Source organism: Tachyglossus aculeatus, chromosome X2, assembly GCF_015852505.1.
Source record: "Tachyglossus aculeatus isolate mTacAcu1 chromosome X2, mTacAcu1.pri, whole genome shotgun sequence".
NCBI lineage: Eukaryota > Metazoa > Chordata > Mammalia > Monotremata > Tachyglossidae > Tachyglossus > Tachyglossus aculeatus.
Genome location: NC_052100.1, coordinates 23,816,188 through 23,843,260, shown reverse-complemented (window position 1 = coordinate 23,843,260; position 27,073 = coordinate 23,816,188). Strand labels below are relative to the sequence as shown.

General features: G+C 43.8%; 1 protein-coding gene across 1 annotated transcript; it reads left to right on the top strand.

The window, feature by feature from the left end:
- Positions 1–377: 377 nt before the first annotated feature.
- Positions 378–26,563, top strand: BLOC1S5 (biogenesis of lysosomal organelles complex 1 subunit 5). The gene is made up of 5 exons (XM_038771438.1): positions 378–581; positions 3,254–3,336; positions 7,191–7,320; positions 15,587–15,645; positions 25,048–26,563. The coding sequence occupies exons 1-5, from the start codon at positions 443–445 to the stop codon at positions 25,225–25,227; spliced, it is 591 nt and encodes a 196-aa protein (XP_038627366.1). The 5' UTR covers positions 378–442; the 3' UTR covers positions 25,228–26,563.
- Positions 26,564–27,073: the final 510 nt, after the last annotated feature.

The window sequence follows — 27,073 nt, the reverse complement described above, 5'->3', positions numbered from 1 at the left end:
CCAGCTACCACTTGTCAGCTGAGGGGCCTTGGGCAAGCCACTTCACTTCTCTGGGCCTCAGTTACCTCATCTGTAAAATGGGATTAAGACTGTGAGCCCCACGTGGGACAACCTGATCACCTTGTGTCCCCCAGCGCTTAGAACGGTGCTTTGCACATAGTAAGCGCTTAATAAATGCCATTATTCCTGTTACTATTACCACGTGGGCGCGCCTGAGGGGGAGGTGGGTGGCTGGCTGCCTGGCGGCCGGCTCCCTCCGCTATTGGAGCGGGCGCGGAGTGATGACATTGCCGCCGCCTTTTCAGGCCTCCTCCGGCTAAAGTAGTTGCCGGTGTGGGATGATGACGCCAAGCCCTTTTTAAAGGGGCCGCCCCCCCCCCCCCCCTTGAAGGGCGGGGTGGGTCCTGCGCGGGGGTAGTGTGTCGGGCCGAGCGGCGGTGGGATGGACGCGGCGGTGGTGGAGGGTGAGGGCGGCCCGTCGGGCCCGTGTCTGCCCACCGTCCCGGCCCCAGCCCCAGCGGGCGGGCGGCAGCGGGACTCCCCGGGGGCCGGGGGGTCGCCGATTCACCTCATTATCAAGGGTAGGGAGTTTCCGGGTCTCCCCGACCCCCACGCCTTCGCCATCCCAAACTCCGCTTCCCCGCAAGCTCCCAGTGACTTTTCCCTTCTCCTCCTCCCCCCCGCACCCTTCCCTCCCTCTCTCCTCCTCCAGGGCCCTAGCCCAAACTTCCTTTTTCATTCGCCTGCTGTATGCCCTTGGGCGAGTCACCGTGCTTCTCCGTGCCTTAGTCTCCTCGTCTGTAAAGTGAGGATTGAAGGTACCCGTTCTGTCCCCCGCGGTCCGCCCTTAGACTGTGACCCCCGTGCGAGACACGGTTTTATCCGATTATTTTGTGTCTATCCCAGGGCTTAGTACGGCGTGTGGCACAGTGTGTGCCTAAATGTCGTTATTGTTATTAGATTAATGACGGTATTTAAGTGCTAACTGTGAACTGGGTAGATTATTCAGTGCAGCAGTAATAAGCGTGCATCACCCATTGGCATTGCCATCATGCCTAATGGCAAAATTGCTCTGTCACCTCAAAGAGGTTGGGTGTGGGAGGGGAGAGACATTTGCCCAAATAACTCCGTACACCCCAAAATTCCTGCGTGTTCTGTTTCCACTTGACGAATCCCTACTGCTGTGCGCCATCTTCCCATCCCAACTTCATTCCTCCAGTTAGACCCTAGCTAGGTCTTATTGCAGCTCGCCTCCACCTTTTTGAGGTTTACAAGTTCCATCTCTTGCATTTCCACATCTACACCAGGAATGATGCCATTTTGATGCTTGATAACCCAATTTTCTAAAGTTTTCTCCCAGACCCAAGACCCCTGGCTTATGCACTTTTTGCTTCTAGTAACCAAACCTCTCCCCTCCCTTATACATACAACACATATACATTCTGAATACCTCTACTGGGGAGTTAAGTAATAATAATGATAATAATGATGTATTGTATTGGTGTAATAATTCACTATGTACCAAGCATTGGGTTAGATAGAATCAGCCAGTAGTGTTCATTGAGTGCTCACTATGTGCAGAGCACTGTACTAAGTGCTTGAGAGAGTACAGTACAATAGGATTAGCAGTTTCCCTGCCCATAACAATCTTACATTCTAGAATACAATCAAATCATTCCATGCCCTACATCGGACTCAGTTTGGGAAGGGAATGTGATCTTGACACAAAGGCTATGAGTTTGGGAGGGCCGGGAAGAAGTTGGGAGTCAGCAGGTGGTTCAATAGGGAAGTGACATGAAGGAAGACTGTTGCCCACAATTAAGTGCTAGGATTAAGTGCTAGGAATCTTCTGAAGATGTGGAGGGTAGAAGCCTTGTCCAAGTAAGGTAGCCTTTGGCCAGCCAAATCACAACACCTGTGTCTTTGAGACCAAAGTGGGCCAGACTCCTTGAGAGAATCTGGGATAGCCACAGATTGGATCAGGCCATCCAGGAATCTGCAAGCATGAAGTTCAATGCTGCTGTATTCCTGAGTAGGGTTACTTGAGCTATCATGGACATTCCAATCCAGGCTTTGTGACTGGTGTCATGAGCTCAAATACTCAGAACTTAACAACGCATCAACCATGGGAGTGGCCTTAGTGTTATCAATCAATCGTATTTATTGAGTGCTTACTGTGTGCAGAGCACTGTACTAAGCGCTTGGGAAGTACAAGTTGGCAACATATAGAGAAAGTCCCTACCCAACAGCGGGCTCACAGTCTAGATGACAGTTATGTGAGAAAGATGAGAGGCAGCCAAACCAGATACAAATGGGAATTGCATGGTACCCAATTTAGCTACCTTGGAAGAACAAAGGATTAAGTCAAGCCACTGTACCAGGAAATGCAGGTATTCCTAGTGTGAGGTTGAAGGCACACAGCCATCTCTGTAGACAGATGTGGGGAAGAACAGAAGCTGGCATTATATGTTTAGCACAAGCAAGGCCTTGTAACCTTCTCTTGAGCCTGCAAGGACTTCTGTTCTTAGCTTTATTATTGTAAGAGACTCTATTGACACTGGTTTATTTTCTCTGATAATGTACATTATTTACTAAAGTAAGTCCAAGTAGTTTCTTTTATAATGTAATCTCAGTTTGGAATTTGACAAGGTCCTGGCTACCCGGGTGGCTGTTACTTTTAAGGCACCTAGATGTAAAAAAACTATCAATTATCTGTCAAAAAAAGATATTTGCTAATGAAATGATGGGTAAAATTAACCATGAAATAGAAATCACCAGATGGGCTGTAAATGATCATTTAGAATTCAGGAATGTTTCTTCCAAATACAACATAAGTCTTCTAACTGCTACTGAGGACAATTGATGAATACCTTAAGTTATCTAAGCCACTTGTATTTTTCAGAACCCTTTCACAACCCTTACCTCTCATTTTTTTTCTGTCTTCACAACATCCCTGTGAGGTAGGAAAAGGTATGCCTTATCTCGATTTTGCAGTTGAATAAATTGAAGTATAGAGAGGCTAAGTGACTTACCAGGATCCCACCACAAGCCAGTGTATGAGTTGGTAATACAACCTAAGTCCTCTGAATTCCAGGCCCCATGTTCTTTCCATTGCATGCTGCCTTTGAGTTGTCCTGACTTTCCTAGCTCTGCATATCTAGAAAAAGAAATCCTGACAGGGTAATGCAATCTAACGATATGGACTGTGACCTTGGAGTAAGACATAATCATGATTTTCCTTTTATCTTTGTAGATCTTGGAGAGATTCATTCCAGGCTTTTAGATCATAGGCCAATCATACAAGGTGAAGCACGTTACTTTGTGAAAGAATTTGAAGTGAGTATTTTCAAACCATTTTTTGAAAACTGGTGAAGTGTATAGCTTGCTGAATGGGATGTTTGGATTTTATCTAATTTTATTTCTTAGTTTCTCAGTCCATAACATAGTGAGAGTAAATCCTTTAAGAGCGCAGAAGTAAAACCAATTAATCTCTTGACTGAAAGCTAAATATTAGGTAATATTTATGGAAAATAAGGTTGTTGAACATTCACCTAGGTGATTGACTGATTTATTCTCATATTTTAATAACTGACAGCTTTTGTGAAAGGGCTGTTGAGAGAGTCCTGTTTGTCTTGTCTTCCCCATTGCATTATAAGCTCCTGGAGAGCAGAGACCCTTGACTTTTGCTTCTTTTTGAACTCCCCACAGTGCTCTGCATAGAGGGAATATGTCTACACAAAATGAACAGCACAGCAGTTTGAAAAAATGTTTAACGGCTCCCACATGTTTCTTAATGGTGCAAATATTAGCAGCTTTGTTTCAGCCAAATGAAAGGGGGCTTGGTAACTAGTATTTTTATTCCCAGTATAGCTCAGAAAGGCTGGAAAATGTTAGGTTGAGCTCATGGTCATGATATTTTGGCCAAGGGATTGCTTCCTGGTGTGAACTTCCTGATTAGCCCTGAAGCTCTATGATTGGTATCTGAAGCCCAAGATGTTGCCTGGGGCCCTGTTCTCTCTTGCCTGCCTCTATCCTTCTTCCCTGGCTCCTCACCCAGCTAACCTGCCCACATTTCAGTAGGGTAGCGGGCCACAAGAGTGGGGCTGAGAAGGGAAGAGGGCTCAGTCAATCAGAGATATTTGTTGGGCAGCGCTTACATTATGCACAGCACCGTACTGAGTGCATGGGAGAATATGGTACAGGAACTTACAATCTAGAGGAAGAGACAGGCATTAAAATAAATTACAGATAGGGGAATTGCAGATTATAAGGACACGGACGTAAGTGCTGAGGGGTAGGGTGTGTATCAAAATGCTTCAGGAACACACGCCCAGGAGACAAAGAGGGGCGGGCTGAAGTCAAAGTAGCCTCAGAGATGAGGCTTGGGGTCTTGTCTTGTGTTACCCTGTCGAGTCATCTCCGACCCATAGCGACACCATGGACACATCTCTCCCAGAGCTCCCCATCTCCATCTGTCAGTTGTTCTGGTAGTATATCCATAGAGTTTTCTTGTTTAAAAATATGGGATCTAAACCTCCCTAATATTAATTTTGCCTACATGCTGAGGAAGCACCAGCATAAATGTGTCAAAAAGCAAGACAAAACCTCTCTTCAGAGCATACTTCGTATAGACTTCTTCAGGGAGTGCTTAGTCACATTATTAACCGATATGGCCGTTCAAACTTGGCTATCATTCTGAGTGGAGGGAAATGGTACTTTTGTTTTAAAGTACAGTAGGCTCATCCCTGCACAAACAAAATCCCCCTTATTAGCAGGGAATGAATACAAGTGGCCAGAAGGAATTGGCCAAGGGTCTGGAAAAGATTGAGCAAGTCACTGAGCCCTTACAGGTCTTGCAGGTTATTGTGGGAAATTGGCTGCTTTCTCCTCCTGCCTAGCTCGCCTACCTTCCAAGTGCCCTGTTTTTCCCATACAATTTTAAATTTTTTAAATGAGGGGGTTGCAAAGCCTTATGACATGGACATAATTCGTCAAACACCTATCCCAGCTCTTTTCCTTTTGCTCCTGCCATGACTGTCTTTGGAATTTGTTTGGAACTCAGCAAATTAGTGAGGAGAGGGTTGATAGTGTAACTTGAAAATGAAATAACTGTCCACCTCCATGTTATATGCCCCTGTTCAAATAAAAAGCAACCCGTGATGGCTTGCAGTTGTGAATTTTGCAGCCAAGTAATGCCGTCTTTGTTTTGGCCTGAATTTCTTTAGTTCTGTGTGCTTCACTTCTGTTTTGACCATTGGTTTCCATATGACTGAAAACATGGGAATTGGATTGGACTGCATGAACCTCTGGTCTTCTGGTTAGTTAGCTTAGTATTTGAGGTCTCAGGACTAAGGCTCATCCACTGTCCCTGATGGGAGACTCCCATCATTACGATGGAGAAAGAACAAGTCCTAGATTTAGGCAAGGACTTTCTGGCTCAATCCCCATTACATCCAGTTTGCATTTGTTTCCCAGTTCCTTCATTATCCCACCAAAATCCAGAGAAGCGTAGTGGTTTGCAGAACCAGCTTCCCAGGAGAGGGGGAATAGAGAAAGTTTTCACATTGCTGCCACTTTGCCATTACTGTCAATCAAAAAGTTTGTCAAAAGACTTGCTTAACCCCATTTATTAAGTTATTAGTAGTGGTAATAATAAGAATTGTGGTATTTAAGTGCTTATTATGTGTCAAGCACTGAAATAAGCGCTGGGGTAGATACAAGATAATCAGGTTGAACACAGTCCCTGTCCCACATAGGTCTTCCAGTCTCAGTCCCTATTTTACAGATGAGGTAATTGAGGGGCAGAGAGTGGCTTGCCCAAGGTCACAAAGCAGACAAGTGATGGAGCTGAGATTAGAACCCAGGTCCTTCTGTCTCCCAGGCCGTTACTCTATCTTCTAGGCCACACTGCTTACCAAATACCACAATTGTTATTATTGTTATTAGACCTACTTGGGCTGAACCTGCAAGAGGTGCATATTGCAGTGCATTTTGAGACGTGGAACTCTTACCAGAATGCCTAACAGCATACTTCCATTTCACTCCTGCACAGTCCTAAGCAAAGCTTACTCTTAGTTGTGGAGGGAAGAAGTATGGGGGTGTAGTCTGGGCTTCTCTAGGTAGTAGTAACTAGCCTAGAGGAATTGTGTACCTGCCATAAATCGCTTAAGATATACTTCAGGTTAATTAATAAAAATTCAGAGTCCTCTAGACTCTGATTTGACTGTAGACAAGACCCTGGATTTTCCAGTGGCTTATAGGTTTGGGCTTGGCCCCTAAAATTTATACCAAACACTCTAGAGCTGTACACTCTATACACTATATTCTCATGTCTGCTTTGCCTCTCCCTGCTGAACAATACTGAATGTAGAAGCAATAACAAACTTGAGAAAAATTGTATCCCTTAATTATATGCAGGAATTTACAAATCCAGGTTTGAGTTGTGTGTTTAGCCATTTTTTACACTTCTAAATGTAATAATTTTTCCAATAAATCTGACTTTACTAAGCTTCCCCATCCCCCATTTCCACTTGATGTTAATAAGCAGTTTGATGGTAACTTTCTGAAGGAAATTTGACTTTTTCCAAACTTGCATATTCAATGTGGAATCAGTTTTAGCTGTTTTGTTGCCATTTTCTGGGTGTGATTCATGGGAAACCAAGGTTTGAGAGCTTTCTTCTCAGAATTATATGTTTCAGAACAGAAATAGTGTGAATTTATGATAGGATCAGGTTTCTGATAGCAGTTTCTGTTGACATTTTCTTCTTCTTTTAAAGGGTACCATCATTTATACTACATACATTATAGGGCCCTGAAAAGTACTGGTGGGGTAATGATAGGGAGAGGGGTCACCTTATCAAGGCTCTCTTCTGTTTTCTTAGCTGAAACAAAGTATTAGCCCTTCCCCTTTCCCCTCAATACCTCTTACCACCACCTTCAGAGACTACAGTACTTTGCACATAGTTAGTGCTCAATAAATTCGATCGAATGAATACTACAAAAGTCGTTCTCATTGCCACAAACGATCATTGATCTCATTGATCAGAGTTCATCAGGTTGGGACCTTATTTACCAATGAATGATTTCTAATAGAGCAGTAGAAGCATTCTGAACGAGGGGAAAACCTGGAAACTAGGGTATTTCTGGGCCAGCTGTGTCATAGTAACCCATCTCTCCCCTCTTCTGAATAGGAAAAACGTGGCCTCCGGGAACTGAGAGTTCTTGAGAAGTTGAAGAATATGATCTGCGAAACAAACGACCATACTCTTCCCAAGTGTAAGGAGACACTGCATGACTCCTTGAGCCAGGTGCTCCTGCGATGTAAGCTAGTAATTATATTGTTTTGCAACTATTCCACTAGAATATACCTTCACAATCTTTTTGGGCCAAAAACGTTCAAGCTATTTCCCCATTCATCAAAGTATTGAGGAGTACAGTAAGACATCATGTAATTAAACGGAGCCAGTAATTTGCCCAGAGTCCCTTGCTCAACTCCTCCCAACCCAAGTTATGTAGCTGGACCTTCTCCCAGCAACTCAGCATGAAGATTCACTGGGGCCTGTGTGGAATAGAGCAGTTCCTCCCTTTGTCCTTTCTGGCCCAGAGGCACGCTCCTGCAGCTCCACGGCTCCTCAGCTCCCCAGCTGTGCTAAATGGCTTGCTAATGCATCCCTCAAAAAAGGGTCCGTAGGTGAGCCACCCCCACTTACAGATGCGGAAAATGAAGAATTGCATTTTAATCCTAATGCTGGTTTCTGTGTGCTCCTCTTTGGTGTCTATGTCATCTGTGATGGACCCGTCACTTTGCAAAGGGAAAATCGGGGCTTCTGAGCATCATTCCGGGGCTGAAAATCAGGGCTTCTGAGCAGCGTGGTGTATTTGGAGGGGGAGGGGAAGGGTCGATGAAAAGCTGCTTCCACCACCCTGTGGGGCTCGGCACACAGCTTCAACTCTAGGATTCCCTGGACTGTGTTACCTGACCTGGGCCAAGCTGGAAAACATCTGCTCAGGCAAACTTCCCCGGTGGTACCTGCCTCGGGGAAAAGGGTTTGCTCATCTTTCTGCTCCGGGCTGTATAGTGTGACATTAAACATCCCTAAACTGTCATTTAATCTCTGCTAAAGCAACTCATAGCACAATGTCACAACATTGTATTCACCCCAGTGCTTAGTATAGTGCTTGGCACATAATAAGCACTAAACACATACCGCAACTGTTAGTATTATTATTGAGTTGAAATACAATTATGAGTCTTTACAGGAGGCTGCAGAAAGAGAAGCTTAGTTTGCTGACTGTGGTAGTTTTTTGCTGGTTGTGGTAGTGTTTTGTCCATTGTAGTGAAGAATCTGGTCCACTTTACATTGAACCAAGTATTTTCTTCATCTTGCACCTTGTAGCGGACTGACCCCTTCTGAGTCCATGTGTGCCTTTGAGTTCCCCGCAAGGGATCCCGGTACCCCCTTGTTCCCTTCCTGGCCACTTCTCAGCAGAATTTCTGCAGCCCTCACCCCACCCCCTGTTCTCCCCTTTACTGAGCTGTTCTAGAGCACAATATTCTGGTTCTTTCTTTCACCTTGAATTAATTGTAATGGTACTTGTTAAGCACTTACTATGTGGCAAACACCGTTCTAAGTGCTGAGGTAGATACAGGCCGATCTGATTGGACATAGCCCCTGTCCCACATAGGGCTCAGTCTTAATCCCCATTTTACAGGTGAGGGAACCTAGGCCCAGAGAAGTGAAGCGACTTGCCCAGGGTCACACAGCAGACAAGTGGCAGAGCCGGGATTAAAATCTAGCCTTATCAGCCATCACACCTCACGGCTTCCCTCTCGCCGAGTTGCAACCCCGCTCCCTCACCCCAGCCAAAGCTGCAGGGATGGGGACAGTGTCAGGTCAGAGTGGATGGAAAGGGGAGCTAAGTAGCAGGGGCGCTTGGGACTGCCCCAGCAGCCCCCTTACTGAGCTTCCGCCAATCTTTTTCCTATCACGGCGTCCCAATCTGTCACCATCTTCACCTCTTCGCCCAGCGAAGAGGAAGTGGTTGGTTGGCGGGGAGGGTGGGGAGGGTAGTGATGGTGGCTTCTAAGACCAGGGTTCAAAGGGAAACAAGAACCAAATACTGAACTACAGTACAGTTCTGTAGGGAGGGAGCAGAAGGGACAGAAAAGCTTCCAGAAATAGGGAAAGATTGGGTGGGAAGTCCAGGAGGAACTGTCTTAATAATCAGCAATTAATAATTATGGTACTTGTTAAGTGCTTACTCTGTGCCAAGCGCTGTTCATTCAATCGCATTTATTGAGCGCTTACTGTGTGCAGAGCACTGTTCTAAGCACCGGAGTAGATACGGGTCAATTATAATAATAATGATGATGATGTTGGTAATTGTTAAGTGCTTACTATGTGCCAAGCACTGTTCTAAGCTCTGGGGTAGATACAGGGTAATCAGGTTGTCCCACACGGGACTCACAGTTTTAATCCCCATTTTACAGATGAGGGAACTGAGGCCCAGAGAAGTTAAGTGACTTGCCCAAAGTCACACAGCAGATAAGTGGCAGAGCCGGGATTAGAACACACGACCTCTGACTCCCAAGACCAGGCTCTTTCCACTGAGCCATGCTGCTTCTCTGTCAATCAGGTTGGACACCATCCCTGTCCCACATGATTCTCACCATCTTAATCCCCATTCTTACAGATGAGATAACTGAGGCCCCGAGAAGTGAAGTGACTTGCCCAAGGTCACATAGCAGACATGTGGCAGAGCTAGGATTAGAACCCAGGTCCCTCTGACTCCCAGGCCCTTGCTCGATCCACTAGACCATGGTGCTTCGATGGGTCACAACGTCAGGAGCGGAGCTGTCACATGCTGGCCCGTCCGTGGGTTTTATGCACTGTGGGTTGCTTCCAGCTTGTGTATCCCTATGGTGGGGAAGACAGCTGAGTGAAAGGAGAAGCAAGTATGCTCCTGAGTGCTTAGTACAATGCACTGCACATAGAAAGTGCTCAATAAATACCATTGCTTGAAATGAGGGTTGCTGGAGTGGAATTGCATTGATCAAGTTATGCAAAGTTTTTGTAGATTGTACATAAAGTATAATCTTCCAGTTGCAATATAATTCAACATATGGCCCCAAATTCCATTGTAAGTCTTAGAAACCCTCAGAAACAGTTTAAAAAAAAAACCCATAAAACAACAGCGTTGCCATACATAACTAAGAGCATGTATCCTCTTTGTCATTTAAATTAATTTTGGATTTTTGTGTTTCATTTAACTCATATATCATCCACATCAATTCTTTGACATTTCAGATTTTATGTGCAAATAGTTTATTCCCCAAGAGAGACTTATTATGTTGTTAACCACAAAGCGAACATGCAAATTAACTACAGTAAAAGGAACCGAAAGTGCTCATTCCTGTTGAGATCTTACAGTTGCACATAAAATCGTTCAACTTTCTCTGGCCCTGTTTTTGTGAATAGTGATTATTCCTATTACCTGTAGCTTTAAGTCTTAATATATTAGACCAGTTTGAACCACTTAGTTGTAAGGACAATTCTGATATAAAAGCTGGCTTTTACAAACCATAGTCCCATAATAAAATATCCAAACAACTTTGGTAATTCATAGCTCAGACTTTGAAAGTATTTCCTTAACTGGAGACTTAATAAAACAAGAAGAAAGGAAATTAACAGTTAAGATTCCAGCTTCTGCCGGGAAAATCGGACTCTCTTGTTAGCCTAGGAGACCAGGAAGGGACTTTCAGAGTTGTTTTCCTGCCCAAATCAGAGAGTTCTTTGACAGGCGCCAAGCAAATATTTTAATTTTTTTTATCCCTATTGTAGTCCAGGCCAGCAAGTCTCATAGAGATTGTAATCTCTCCATAAAGCTAACACTTCAAAAACTCTCAATACATTTGATCAGAATAAGCCCAAGAACTGCTAGTTGACTAGGGGGATTCAGTGATTAAGAAGTTTAGAGTTTTTAAGTTAATGGTTTTCCTAGAGGATGATTCTTTTTGTTTGATTGGATCAGCAGATGAACAACAAAATTTTGTAAAAGGATCCGGATTGGATTTACATAGTTGCTACAGTCCCTCTATCAGGTCTAATTTACAATAGGGAGGGTACAGGTATTGCAGCAACCACATTTCAGCGGGATCTCATGCTGGGATACATGTGGGAATCACGGCTTCTACCCCCGGCTTCCCAGGGACCCAGGGATCAGGCTAGCTTGTGCTTAACTGTGGGATCTGAGACTCAACCAAGGCTGTACTGTGACCAGTTATCTAGAATGCTTTGACGAGATAATATTTGGTATTGGGCTTCACCTGCAGCATTTGACGGGGAAAAGATATGCCTCATGGTCACCCTCCATTTCCTCCCTCCCTAGTAAATCCATCAAACACTGTCAAGCCTTTATCTTAAAGATAACTCCTTTGATTGATGCTTTGTAGTTGCTCAGATTGAAATGCTTGTCATACTCCTGTCATGGTCTTGAGAAAAATAGGTTTAAAGTTGTCTGCAGTTGTCGTAGGGCGGAGAGTGGACTATTTGTATATCTGGCCTTTTATCCTTATGGGATAAAATTCCTATTTAAATATAGACTTCTTGCTGTCAAGGAGCTAAAGAGCATCATTACCGAGCATTGCCTTTGAGTTGGGAGATAGCTGTTGACAGATTAATATATTTGGAGCGAGATTCCACTAATCCAGTCTCCCAAGCCTGCTCCGGGACTTGATGATAGAGCTCCTGATTGATGAGAACATTTCATGAGTTCCACCCCAAACCCATTTCTTTCTGATTGGCCACAAGTCTCTGGTCAGACAGAGATTATCTCTGAAAAGTAACTCTCCCTCACATATGAGTTAGAGAATAAATAATGTGACCTTTCTCTTCCATTACCAGGTAGAGAGACCTGATAGGGAGATGGAGGAGGTGTGGATAGAGGTCCCAACACTCCCAGGCAGAACTGTCAGTGGACTCGGTTGTATTTATTGAACACCTGTTAAGCGTGATGCACACTCCTAGGTTCTTCCTTGCCTGCCCTCGAGGATCTTAGGCAGAAATCATTTACAAATAGTGATGGGAAGAAGGGAACAAAGATATAACAGAATGCTGTGAAATAGATCAGGATAAACTAGCTGAATAATTGAGAATGCTTATGTTCATTAATGCTGAGGAGATACAGGAATAAAATATTTAAGTGCTTGGGATGGGTTTGGGGACAATATAATTGGAGTGTTGTAAATTTGTTGGAGGTGGCTTCCCGAGTGATGACGGTGATGGCATTTGTTAAGCGCTTACTATGTGTCAAGTACTGTTCTGAGCGCTGGAGTAGATACAAGATAATCAGTTTGGACACAGTCCCTGCCCCACGTGGGGCCCAGAGTCTTAATCCCCATTTTACAGATGAGGTAACTGAGGCCCAGATTCGTGTAGTGACTTGCTGAAGGTCACGCAGCAGATAAGCGGCAGAGCCAGGATTAGAACCCAGGTCTTTCTGACTCCCAGGCCTGAGCTCTGTCCACTAGGCTGTAAGCGTAGGGGTGGCCTTGGGGTGGCGGGGGAGGCTTCTAGTGGTGGAGGGAGGTGGTCTCCCAAGGGGGCAGGGCTGGGGAAAAAATGAGAGGCATTCATTCCCAAGAGGCTAGAGGAAGTGGTCGTGCACACCCTGGGGGCACACAAATCAGAGAGATGGGTGGGTGGACACACTTTTGAGGGGTCAGGGAGATGGATGTGCAGATATGCACGCACACATGCACTCACTACAAGGGAGACCACCAGAAAGGTGGTAAGGGCTTGGAAGAGAGTCATTTGGCCACTTGAGGCCAGACCTGACTACCTGTTCCTGATTTGAGGCCGAGGAGGATGGGGGTACCGTCGGATGTGGGACCTCATTTGGCTCTCCCAAAGGAAACATCCCTGTCCTCAATTCCCAACCGCACCCTTAAAACTAATTGAGTGTAATATTGGCAGAATGAATAGATTTCTGTTTGTCTAATAGGAAAGAGTGGGTAAAGATACAGCTGAAGCTACGTTTTGCACAGAGGAAAACGTATTTCTGAAAACCTTATTTCATTCTGTTTTATTCCTGATTTGTTCACGAAAAATTCAAATCTGTCCTACTCGACACAGGAAGTTGTCAGTTTAAAGTTGGTTCCCGGAGACGGATCATACTCAGGTAGCCGAATCATTGGCACCTCTCTTGAGAAGCAACATGGCACAGTGGATAGAGCACAGGCCTGGGAGTCAGAAGATCATGGATTTTAATCCCGGCTCCGCCACGTGTCTGCTGTGTGACCTTCGGCAAGTCACTTAACTTCTCTGGGCCTCAGATACCTCACCTGCAGAATGGGGATTGAAACTGTGAGCCCCACGTGGGACAGGGACTGTGTCCAACCTGATTTGCTCGTATCCACCTCAGTACTCAGCTCAGCACTTGGTGCGTAAGTGCTTAACAAATACCACAATTTTATATCTTTAGTTTGAACTCCTCTCTTAACTTTCCCCATCCGTGCTGCAGCCTCATTGGTTTACGCCCTGGGTCAGAGTACTGCGTGGCCCTGAGTTTCAGTCATTCTAGGCCTTCAAATTTGGAAAGATTGGCTCCTTCAGTAGGGCCTGCAAATGAAAAGAGACACAGGCCCTTTGTGAAATCACTAGGTGGCCTTGTCATGATCCAGGGCTTCTGCAGTCTCATCAGAACTGCCTTAAAAATCCAAGAAGAGATTCGTACAGTTGTCTTTGTTTTGATTTTATATCCCTGTGAGAGCACAATTCAAGGAGAGAGAAAACCAACCGAAAACTATTTCAACATTCCTTTAGCGCCTTTAGCTTTGTTCCGCTGTGGACAGGCAGCTGTAAGAAGAGCGAGCTGTCCAAACCTAGCCAAGCTTTCAGTGTTGTGCCCGCCCAACTTGACTGTACATTCCTGGGTTCTATTCATTCATTCAGTCGTAATTATTGAGCGCTTACTGTGTGCAAAGCACAGTACTAATGGAATCCCCTTCCCCCTTCATATCCAGTAGACCACTGCTCTCTTCATCTTCAAAACCCTTCTGAAATAACATCTCCTTCCAGGGGCTGACATCTCACCATCCCCTTTCCCCCACTTATTGCCACATCACCTAAGTCCTTGGAAGCTCACTCCTCTTCCCCACTTCCTCACCCCCAGCAGGATCCTCTCATTTTTGAAGTCTGTTGCTTCCTCTTACTTGTAATTTATTTTAGTGCTTGTCTCCCTGCTTGATTTTAAGCTCCTCGAGGGCAGAAATCGTGTTTATTAACCCTATTGTACACACTGGAGTGCTAAGTGCCGTGCTCTGCAAAGAGTAAGCATTCAATAAATACTATTAATTAACAATGATAATAATTCTTATGGTATTTGTTAAGAAGTTACTATGTGCCAGGCACTGTCCAAAGTGCTGGGATGGATACAGGCAAATCAGGATGGACACAGTCCCTGTCCCACGTGGGGCTCACAGTCTCAATCCCCTTTTTATAGACGAAGTAACTGAGGCACAGGTAAGTGGAGTGACTTGCCCGAGGTCACTTATTGGACAAGTGGCGGAGCCAGAATTAGAACCCATGCGTGACCTTCTGACTCCTAGGTCCATATGCCAGGCTGCTTCTCTAATGGGCTGATTAATTATTTAATTAAACACTGTCCTGGCCCTGGCAGGCATTTCTGCTGTCCCTTCCTGCCCTTTCTGGCTCCAGAACCCAAGGTGAGCCAACTGACATGTTCTAGGTGGCCACCCAGAGCCAGCAGCAAAAATGATTTGGAGAGGGGGAAGATTCCACACCACTTGGATCTCCTTGTTTGGGAGCCTCATTCTCTCAGTCTGCTGTGTTCCCCCAGGCTGCAGTTGTCCGCCTTTGATGTTTAGGCAGCAACACACCAGTATGGGGGAAATTTGGGGTCAAGTGCTTAGTTTTTTCAGTAGTTCCAGATTTGCAGTTATTCGAGAAATTGTGAGTGGACCGTGCAGTTTGAACAAGAACAAAAATGAGAAGATTACTTTGTATTTGAGAGAAAATGTAGAAATAGATATTCAAAAACTGGTTAGCTGCAACTCTGCATTTATTAAGAAGTTAGTCCCAAATGAAGTCTTTTTCAGGAACATTGGTTCAAGGTAAAGCAGTATTCTCTTGGACTATTTTTAGGGAATTTGGTGATAGCCCTTTTTAAAATAGGTAATGCCGGATAAAATCAGAATTTACCATTCTTGTTCAGCAGGTTTTTGAGTACCTCTAGGTGTACAGGAATGTAAAATCCTTTTTCAGGATTCTGGGAAATTTGTTGGTCAACATTGTTCAGGATAATGATCCCAAGAGAACTTGGTTGCCCTTCCTGTTTGACTTCTAGAGAGGATAAGAGGGCAACTTTCTCTTGTGTGCCTGCACATTTAGCATTGTAGCAAGCTTCCTGCAAGTATGACAGACTTTCCTTTCAAAACTGAACCCGACTGACAAAAAAGTAATGACATTGCCTCATGGCAGCCGAGAGTTGTTAAAAGATCTTTTCACACAAGCCTGTCCTTTAAATCAAGGCAACTGATTGATCAAACTTCATCTCTCTATTTCAGTGCAAGCGGCCAACCATTCAATCCACAGACTTCAGCAGAGGGAGTTAGAACAAAGAAAGGTAAAAGTGGATGATTGAATAATAGTACTACTAATAATAGGTTATTTAGTTCTTACATGCCTCATTCTGCTAAACTACCTCTCAACAGAAGATACCTTCATAAAAAAGACTTTTCTGTTTTCACCCTCCCCTGTGGACTAACTGAAGATTTTTTCACTGACAAATTAATCCTCCAGAAGAGGGGGTTGGAGGAACACAGTAATAAGCATAAGCAAGTTACCAGCTTTTTTTTTTTTTACCCCATGCAGCTGGGTATTTTTTTTTTATGTTAGCAATTTCCCTCTTTGCTGTGAAAGTGGTATTGCAGAGAAGAGAAAATAGTTCTTATACCGTGGAACAAAAACACCCACCAAAGTGGAAATGGAAATCTTTCCTGGGTACCCAGAAAAATGAAGTATTTCAAGCCTGTGGATGGGTCATTTAATGAAAGACCATATTATTGTAATATGTTACTCCTGGAATCACTTTCTGTATGACACTTTGCTTATTTGAATTACAGCTTGACTAGACTCAGATTTAGAAAGTGGCAACAAGACATGAATACCTCTTGAAATCTTTATATTTTCATGTTGTGACTGAGAAAGAACATTTGATATTTTTGTTCTTTACTATCCTTAATTTGGGAGCAAGTGCATAGTACAGTGCTTAGTACTGAGAAGGCACCCAGTAAATATGATTGATTGAAGTGGTAATTGGAGACTATAAGGTGAGGAGATTGGAGATTAATCAGGGAAGGCCTCCTGGAGGAGATTTGTTTGGCGACCTCAATATATCCCTCTTAAACTTCAAAAGTTAAAAAGAAAAATTTGGAGCCAGTCCTCAAAGGGCACAATACAAATAGGTAAAAGTGATTTCTTGGCCACAGCTTAATGTCTCCAACTCTTCATCCTTTCGGTAATCTCTAGGGATGCCCCCTCTTTCTGCTGCCTCCCCATTTTTATTAAATGTAAGTAAACTGCTGTTTCTCCAGATGTCAGATGATTGGGTCATATTTTTAAATGGTACTTGTTCAGCACTTACCCTGTGACAGGCATTGTACTTTGCACTGGAGTAGATACAAGATAGGTTGAACACAGTCACTGTCCCACTTGGAGTTCACAGTCCAAGTTCATTCATTTAGTCGTATTTATTGAGCACTTACTGTGTGCAGAGCACTGTACTAGGCGCTTGGGAGAAGCAGCATGGCTCAGTGGAAAGAGCACGGGACTTGGGAGTCAGAGGTCATGGGTTCTCATCCCGGCTCCGCCACTTGTCTGCTTTGTGACTTTGGACAAGTCACTTCACTTCTCTATGCCTCAGTTCCCTCATCTGTAAAATGGGGATTAAGACCGTGAGCCCCATGGGAGACAACCTGATTACCCTTTATCCCCCCCATTGCTTAGAACAGTGCTTGGCATATAGTAAGTGCTTAACAAATGCCATCATTATTATTCTTATTACAACAATAAACACACACATTCCCTGCCCACAACAAGTCTGTGTGAGAGCAAATGAGGTACCAGAGCTTTGTAATTAAGTGCAAATTCTTTACCAACCCACTGCCTCTCCCCCTGGAGTGTTTGTTTGCGTGTTTGTTTTTTACACTGATATGTACAATTCACAGGATATTTGTTACTCATTAACTGTTTAGAGGTTATCTGTCTACAAGACTTTCTCCAAACAATGAAATACTCCAATGCCCTGCTATGGGGCAAGGAAGATTCAGATGCTGGTGGTATCAAATATTTCTTTCTGCATCAGATATTTAAAAGACATCTATAAGACTGTGTTGAAAATACAATTGAGACTTTTTCCTCTTGGCTGGGTCATCACAACACTATGTTAGGAAATATTTGGACAGTGTTAACAGCCATTGGAAAATGTTTAGTGCATATTTACTATTCTTTTTATTTTGTTAATGAGGTGCATATAGCTTTAATTCTATTTGTTCTGACGATTTTGACACCTGTCTACATGTTTGTTTTGTTGTCTGTCTCTCCCTTCTAGACTGTGAGCCCATTGTTGGGTAGGGACCGTCTCTATATGTTGCCGACTTGTACTTCCCAAGTGCTTAGTACAGTGCTCTGCACACAGTAAGCGCTCAATAAATGTGAATGAATGAATGAACGAGCATACAGTCGGGGAGGAGGATTAAATGCCCAATTTACAGATGAGGTAAATGAGACACGGCTAAATGAATCGACTTGTCCAGGGTCACAAGGCAGAGAAGTGATAGAGCTGGGATTAGAACCCAGGTCCTCTGATTCCCAGACCCCTGCTCTTTCCACTAGACCACATTGCTTTATACGAAAGGCCAGGCTATTCTCCGGTACGGACTCCTGTTCACAGTGAGACCATTTTAACCAGTTTTTCAGCTGGATTGACTGAAGCATTGGAACGTGATGACACATCTCAAGTTAGTTACACGGAGAGCTAGTAAACATTTCCTGAATGCTAGACTTCCTGGTAGTTCTGAGAAATAACAGAAATCAGAGTTCAAGTATTAAAAACATAAACAATCCCCTGCTCTTGGTAAACGATAATAGGCATGAGCTCAGTATGTTTTTAAAATTAGGAAATGGTTTTAGATATTGGACTCAGGCTTTTAATTAGGTGGCGGTGTTATGCCCATGACGGTGCACCCTGAGGTAAAGCACATTCTGATTTTGTTTACTCTCGCCACAGTTCTCTATTGCGCCAAGAGTAGAGTATATAACATGTAAGATGGTTTCACCTGTGAAATGTGTAGGCTGCAGAACAGGCAAAGGAATGCTAAGTCTAGTGCTCTCGTACAGTAAGCAAGTGCTCAGTAAATACTATTGAGTGAAAGGAGTGTAAAATGGGGGACCCTGGGGAAGCGGACAGAGCCCAAACCTGGCTCCGTGTGGTGGCCATTGAAGGGCTGTTTCTATCCCTGGGGCTGCCCTACCACAGAGTCCACCTCAGTGCCCCGGGCTGTCACCCCAGGGTCTCCACCCCCCTCCCACCGCGCCCCTCCCCCCCCCCCCCCCGATCCAGTTCCCCCACGGGCCTGGGATTCAGAAGGACCTGGGTTCTAATCCCAGCTCCGTCACCTGTCTGCTGTGAGACCTTGGGCAAGTCACTTCACTTCTCTGCGCCTCAGTTACCACATCTGGAAAATGGGGATTAAGATGGTGAGCCTTATGTGGGACAGAGACTGTGACAAACCTGATTACCTTGTATCTACCCCTAGAACAGTGCAAAGACACATAGCAAGCGCTTAACAAATTTCATCGTCATTATTATTATTAGGGGCCAGGATGGGACTCTGTAGGCAGCACTGCAGCCTGGAGGTGGTGCTCAGGACCAGGAAAGACTACACGAAGCTAGAGAGAGGCATCATTGTCCAAACTGCAGCCAGAGTTGCTGGTGGGGCCACTTTCTGTCCCTCATGTTGGAGTTGACAACCCCTTTGCCCCAAATACAGCTGGCCTGCATGGTCTTACATATATTAGAAAAACCAGGGCAAAGAAATTAGTGTCCTTATTGCAAGATTACAAATCAGACCCATTCCCTGCCCACAGTGAGCTTACAGTGTAGAGAGAGAAACAGACAGTAAATAAATTATGGATGTGTACATCAGTGCTGTCGGGATGGGGGTGGTCAATAAAGGGAGCAAGTCAGGGCAACACAAAAGGGAGTGGAAAAGGAGGAAATGAGGGCTTAGGAAAGGTAAATCACAGATACATCACTCTTCAGAATATTAATGACAGGGCATGGTGTAGCAGGAATTAACATTCTTGGTCATTTCTTAGAAGAGATATTTTCTCCAAGGAGAGACTCTCTAGTGTTTTGATACTTTATGTATCTTGAAGTGCACACGCACACATATGCATGTGGCTTATTTATGTTATTCGGTTTCAGGACTAGAGAATTTTGCCACTGAGTTCTAGAAGTGTATTTCATATAAAATGTACTGTTGTAAGTCCTCAGGGCACTGGTGCTTACCTATTCTACAAGTTAATGTGGAGGGGGAGAGATTTTAGGTAAGATAGCATTTAGAGATGATAAACAAAGTTGAGGGTGTTGAAGAGGAGAATAGGATTCCCAAATGCCCCTATTTCCATCTGTCAACTTGGCAGTCTGGCCTTTTCTTGTTTCTTGTTGTTAAAGCAGTCTCATGGCTCTTCACTGAGTTTTCATATATACGTGTGTTGTTTTTCAAAAGATAAATATAGGAATGATGATGATGTAAAGAAAAATGTGAGCATTAATCATAAATCCATTTACATCAAGACAATTTGTGGAATTCTGTGGGAAATGAATTGAGATAAACGTCATTCAAACCTAACCGTGTTTCCCACAATTGATATTGAATAGCATTTTCAGGCAAACAATAAATGTGCATTCCCTGGTTACTCTCATATGAGATGCCAGCCACCTCCAACACTAAGTTGCCTTTCTTTATGCTGGCAGCACAAATAATGACCCATTTGAGAATATTCGCTCTCTTAGATGCCCATAGGCTTTTATAAACAGTACTATTCTCATGGGAGATGGAGGTTGTGCACACATGTTCATTGTATTTCTGCACAGTCTTTTGTATCCTCAACAATTATTGTGCAGGAATTTTAGTCCTCTGACTTCTGGGGTTGTTAACAGAAGTCACAAACTAAAACCTAAAACATCTCATTTATGTCGAATTCCACTTTCCAAGTGCTTAGTACAGTGCTCTGCATACAGTAAGCGCTCAATAAATACAATTGAATCAGTGAATGAATGAATGTCGTATGAAATTTTCCTTACACAGAGGGTAATTACCTGATTATCATGTCCTTACCACTGACTGTTATGCCCATGCTTAATTTGCTTAAACTGTTCTGTGGCTTTTGTATGGCAAAAGAACCCTGGAACTCATTAAAGTCCCTATCAGTTAAAGAGACCCATAGCAGGTAAAATGGTGTTCCTAAAATGCGGAATTTGTGGGTTGCGGAGAGAACTGTAGAGCACTGACCCTTACAGAGAGTTACCAAATGGGGGGCTTGGGCATCAGCCAGCTGGAGCGATACCTGAGAATGCCCCCCTCATTCTTGCAATTCTGGAGTCTGGGTTGTTTGGAGAGAGCCCTCTGGTCTTGGCTTTACTATTTATCTGCTATGTAACCTTGAGCAAATCACTTTACTTCTCTGGGTCCAGAGTCCAAAGGATCCCCAGAAACAATGAGAGAGAATGTTTTGGGTTTGAATTTTTTATTAGTGGTATTTTTTATTCTTAAACCTCTATTAGAATTTTCAAGGATAGGGGCTTGGAAGAGGAAAAAAAAGTGGTTGTGGGGTTTTTTTTCATCTTATTCTTGCATGTGTTTTCTCGCTGTAAACTTCTTTTCCATTCTTCCTTATTCAATGGAAAATTTTGCTCAGCATCTCTCCTACTACTGAAGCAAATCAAAATTGCATTAATTCCTTTTTGATGTAGATGTGTTGCTCCTAGATAAGTTCTGCCCAGACATTTTCTTCTCAGTAAAACACTGTCAAGAAAAAGGAAAACAGTGCAACATTTGTTTGCCAAAAGCATTCATTTAATCTCATTTTGGGAGATTCCCCAAGACATTGGTTTTTTTATGACTTTATTTGTCAAGTGTCATTATATCTACTGCCGGAAAAGTTGGAAAGACAAACTAATCAAAAGGCAGTCATGATTTTGTTTTTAAGTGTCTAAATACCCCAGAGCTAGACAGAGAAAACTCTCGAAGGTGCCACGGTGTGGAGTCTAGCCAGCTCGGAAGGCCTTAGTAGTCATTTGATTTTTGGTGCATATCATACCTGTAAAAGGAAAAACAAAACAGCGTGGCCTAATGGAAAGAGTATTGGGCTTGGAAGTCAGAGGACCTGGGTTCTAGTCCCAGCTCTGCTAATTTCTTGCTGGGTGACCTTGGACAAGTCACTTCACTTCTCTGTGCTTCAGTTTCCTCAGCTGTAAAATGGGGTTGTTCTCCCTTCTACTTAGATTGTGAGCCTCATGTGGGACAGGGACGGTGTCCGACCTAATTAACTAGTATCTGCCCCAGTGCTTAGAACATTGTTTGACACGTAGTAAGTGCATAAAAAAATTCTTGCCATTTCCCTAAAATCTATTTCTGTTGCGTGGAATGCACACTATAGTCCAGTCTGTAATCCAGCACTTGTCCTCGAGGACTTCAGTATCCCTGTGCAGGATCCTAATGACCCCCAGCTTCCTGCTTCCTTTCCACAGATCTCTTGCATCACCCACACCCTAACTGGAACACAAGCTGGACCTCAGCACTGCTACTATTGGACCGTTTCTAAGTGCACCAGCCCAGAAATCCCACTCTCTAACCACAAGCCTTGCAACTGCCAATTACCCACTTCCTCCCTGCAAAACTCTTCTGTCTGTACCCAGTGACCTCTGGCTTGCAGCCCCCTTAAACTAGGTCTAAGCCATCATGCCCCACTTGGACTCCCTACTTACACATAGATCCACTATGTAACACTGCCTTCTCCCCTAAACTCAATTCCCTAATCCTCCTTTTCCTCACAGCCACCTTTGACACTGTGGATCACTTCCTTCTCCCAGTGATGCTATCCCATCTTGGCTTCACCATCCCAATTCTATCCTGGTTTTCTTCCTACCTCTCTGACTATTCTTTCTCAGTTTCTTTCACCGGCTTCTCTTCCACTCCTCCCCCACAATGGCCAACTACAGGTAATTCTGCTCGTGAAGCCCTGGTACCCTTACTGATGCTTGTTTTTGTCTTTATCTTGTCTTAATGTCTTGTTTCATCTCTCCTTAGGAATCCATTGCCAGTGCCCTCTCCTTTCTTTGTTTTTAATTTGTGATCCTCACAAGGGACAAGGTCCATTCTAATTCCCACCTCTGTATTCTTTCCCAGCATTTAGTACAGTGCTCCACATACAGGAAACACTTAACAAATGCTATTAATATTACTGCTCGCAAATCTCATCCTCTTGCATGGCTTCAGCTACCATGTCTAGTCCTTCCTTGCTAGCCTTCCCCATTTTCAATCTCACATTTCCTTTTGCCTTCATGACATCTCCACACAGATGTCCTGGTGGCATCTGAAGCTCAACCCGTCCAAAACTGACCTCCTTAACTTTCCTCCTAAATCCTCTCTTCCACCTGACTTTCTTCCCACCACCCTCCCTGTTTTCCCACCCTTGGCATTATCCTCATTTGCAGGCTGTCTTTCATCTCTCACATCTAGTCTGTTGCTAAAGCCTCTTGGTTTTTCCTCTGCAACGTTTCCCAAATCTGCCTTTTCCTCTCCAAGCAGGCCGCACAATGATTCAGGTGCTCATTATATCCTGATTTGACCACTGCCTCAGTGTCCTCACTGGTCTCCCTACCTCTAGCCTTTCCTCTCTCCAGTTTACTATAAGCATGCCCTTTGCAAATGAAAGCGTTCATTAGACTTATTCTTGTTTTTTGTTTTTTGTTTTTTCCTCCTGGGACTCATCTTTCATGATTGTGAAAAATAGTGGATTCTGTAGCATTTTCTTATCTATTTTTGGATTTTTAGTTCTTTTTTGAAAATATTTTTGAAAGGTTTAAAATCCTAGGCTACCTTTGCTTAATTTTGGCATATAAGCTGGTGAGTCTGAAAGGAGTGTCTGATCCATTTTTCCACATTTCTTACATGTACTTAAATCATCTCCCTCCAAACTTTCAATCATTTTGTCAGGTGCCGAAAACAACTTCACAAACGATATATTTATTCAGTTGTATTATCTGTAAAAAATCAATGGACAGTTACATTCAACACGTAAAAAGAAAACCACTGGTAATACAAAGAGTGACCACAGTTAAGTAAGAGCAGAGAGGAGTAGGAATTACAGATACGGAAAATTTTGAATTTTGTTTAGAGCATGGGCCTGGGAGCCAGGAGGTCATGGGTTCTAACCCTGGCTCTGCCACTGGTCTGCTGTGTGACTTTGGGCAAGTCATTTCACGTCTCTGGGCCCCAGTTACCTAATCTGCAAAATGGAGGTTGAGCCAGTGAGCCCCACATAAGACAGGGACTGCAACCAACTCGATTTGCATGTATCCACTCCAGTGCTTAGTACATTGCCTGGCACAAAGTAAGCACTTAACAAATACCATCATTATTATTCTTCCTTTTATTATTATTGTTGTACTTTTAAAAATTAACTCCAAAATGAAAAGTTGAGCATGCAGGCTTATTCATTCTTAGTAACGTGGTCTGGAAATAATGTTCTTGGCCTCCGGCACCTTCTTGTTCATTCACACTGCAAACCAAAATGAGAAAATGTAGGAGATCTCTGATCTGAGCCCTGATTGCTCACCCTCTCTGCAATCTCACATTTCCTCCAGCCTTCAAGACATTACTGCCTGGATGTCCTGCTGTCACCTCACATTTACATGTCCAAAACAGAACTCCTTATCTTCCCACCCAATCACTGGCCTCCCACTGATTTTCCCATCCCTGTAGACAGTACCACCATCCTTTCTGACTCACAAGCCTGTAACCCTGAAGTTATCCTTGATTCATCTGTCTTTCAATCCACATATTCAGTTTATCACTAAATCCTCTCAGTTCAACCTTCACAACATCACTAAAATCTGCCCTTTCCTCTCCATCCAAATTGCTACCATGTTAATCCAGTCATTTACCCTATCCCGCCTTGATTACTGTATCAGCCTCCACGCTGACCTCCCTGCCTCCTGTCTCTCCCCATGCCAGCCCGTGTTTCATTCCGCTGACCGGATCATTTTTCTGCAAAAATGTTCAGTCCATGTTTCCCCACTCCTCAAGAACCTCCAGTTGCCCTTGCACCTCTGCATTTTTTTACTCATTCATTCAGTTGCAGTTATTGAGCACTTACTGTGTGCAGAGCACCGTGCCAAGCATTTGGGACAGTACAATACAACAATAAACAGACACATTCTCTGCCCACAGCAAGCTTACAGGCTAAAGGGGGAGACAGACGTTAATATAAATAAATGAATGAATGAATAAATAACAGAAACTGATTGACATTTTAACATTGAGTCTAACACTATCTCAATCAGTTGTATGTATTGAGTGCTTACCATAGGCAAAGCACTGAACTGAGCACATCAGAGACTACAATACAGTATCACACTGTAACTAGACAGATAAGCGGTATTGGAAGAACATCCCCTCATTCTGTCATCACATTCTATCCAAAATGGGTAGCAACAACATAGTTTCTGGCAGAACTGAGTGTAGATTTTAGGAGGCCCCATTAGTCTTTTCTTTTCCTGCTACTTTAATGTTCTTCAGAATTCATACCCTTATTCAGTGCATCCTAACTTTATCTTTGGAATTTTCTGAAAGAAACATTGTTTACGTATTTGTGTTTATGGAGACACTAAGATGTGGGAAACTAGCCACCTTTGGAAGATGAGGTCTTTTTTAACGGCCACGTTTTCTTCCCTCAGCTCCATAACGACCAATTAATGGTCATTGAAAAACAGCGCAAAACCCAATGGGAGGCGTTCGTCAAAGAACAGCACAGCAAACAAGGAGAAGTGGAGGAAGAACACAAGAAGGCGATGGAGCGCCTTAAGGAACAGTACGCTGAGATGGAGAAAGAGCTGACTAAATTTACTTCCTTTTAGGAACTCAAAGCAGAAAAGGCTGTGCTTTTCCCATTGCGCCCCAAATCCTGCCAACTACCTGTCCTCTGCTTCAGGCTTAGCAATACCAACAGTGACACTGTTTTATCAGAGAGCAGATTTCAAAAAGACAAGAACTTCCGTTAGAGCCCAGACGGTTTAGTGTCGGATAAGAAGACTGTAATGGCCTGACCCATTTAAGTGCCTCCAATCATTTTAGTCAGGGGAAGGGGAAATGAGGGTGGTCTGGCTCTCACTTCCACCCAGAAGTTGTGTTCTAGCCACAGCCATTCACTAGTTCACAGTGTAGAATTTTCAGACTTCAAGGCATAGTCTGATTTATTGCTCCTGCAGAGTTAGTAGTGAATGACTGACCAGAGAACTCAGAGAACAGATACAAGGATGTCAGTTATCCTGTTGGAGGGAGAGTACTCTGCTGTCCTCTGACAGGTTAAAGGTACATGTAGCCGCAGAGCAGAGATGAGGTTTAAAAGAATTCCGAGAGTCAAGGCATCTTAATCTAATGCCTGGTGCTCTATGCATCGATTATTATGCAACTCTATGTAGCCTTTTCGGTGTAACGTGGACCGGAAGACTTGGACAGAAGGACTCTCACAAAGCCTGGTGCCTTCTTACAGTTAAAATTCCGAGCTTTAACGATATAGCTTAAATGAAGAGTTTACAGGAAAATAATGGGCTTTGGCCTCCAGCCCTTCCAAGAGCCCTGATCTTACCCAAGAATATTTACCTTGTTAGTTGTCCTTTCTGCTGTGCGTGAAATTTGTAGAGTAAATAATATGTTCCCTGTCATGTCAGTTGCAAATGAGTAATCATCAAAATCGGCCAAGGAGTCCTTTCATATCATGTAAAGATTCTAACGAATGCTGAATGAACCCAAAGTGTTTGTCCACTTGGCAAGCTGGCCATAGTAGCAGTGAGGTCTCTCTAGCCTTAGTGAATGTTCTCATAAGCAGGTGTTTCATTATGAGCCTTGTTTGGTTGCTATCATCACTGTGGATCTTTTGAAATCTTCATTTTACAGCCTAAGAGAAAAGCATAAACTGTTTCTCTCTTTATCCTGCCTTCACCGAAAACGAAGTGCAATAATAACGGGAGGGAATTTGATGCAAATTTCCAAGGTACAGGAAAATCTTTCAAATGTTATTTTAACTGCTCTGCAGTGAAAAAGAGAGAAAGAAAGAAAATATGACCCTCATATTATCTCAGTGTTGCACAGGCAAAGGCTGACAATGGCTCCCTGTGTAAATTTATGGCTGAGTGTCAAAGCTCTGTTTCTGGCAGCATGTTGAAAATGTGATTAAAGTTAGTGGAGGAGACGGACTAACTATTTGAGATTTCTTTCAATAACACGGAACCCCAGCCAGCTCTCTCTCTCCTGCTACCGTAGGCCTGACAGGCTCATCAATCATCATCCGGTACCTGGACTAAAAAGAGTATTTGCCGCCATTGAGGCAGAGAGGAATTATGTTCATTCTGTTTTGTGGATGGAAAAGTACATAGGTGGTTCCCAAATAGCCCGCACATGAAAACCAATAAGAACTTGAAGTGAACACTGCCAGTGAGCAGGAGTTTCCGTGCTCTGTCGTGAGCAGGCGATGGGAGGCTGAGGAGCCCGATGGGGCAGGCCAAGACTTCTGACACCTCGTGATCGGGGCAAAGCTAAATGAATGTTCTTTCTTCCAGCACGGTATTTTTGACGTTTTGTGAGCATTTTGATCCCTCCCTGACTGCAGCTGTTCTATTATTCTCTCCTCTCAGTAGCCACCTTGCAGGAAGATGTGGGAGAATGTGAAGCCAGGGTGGGCGCAGAAGATTTTAGGGACCGTTG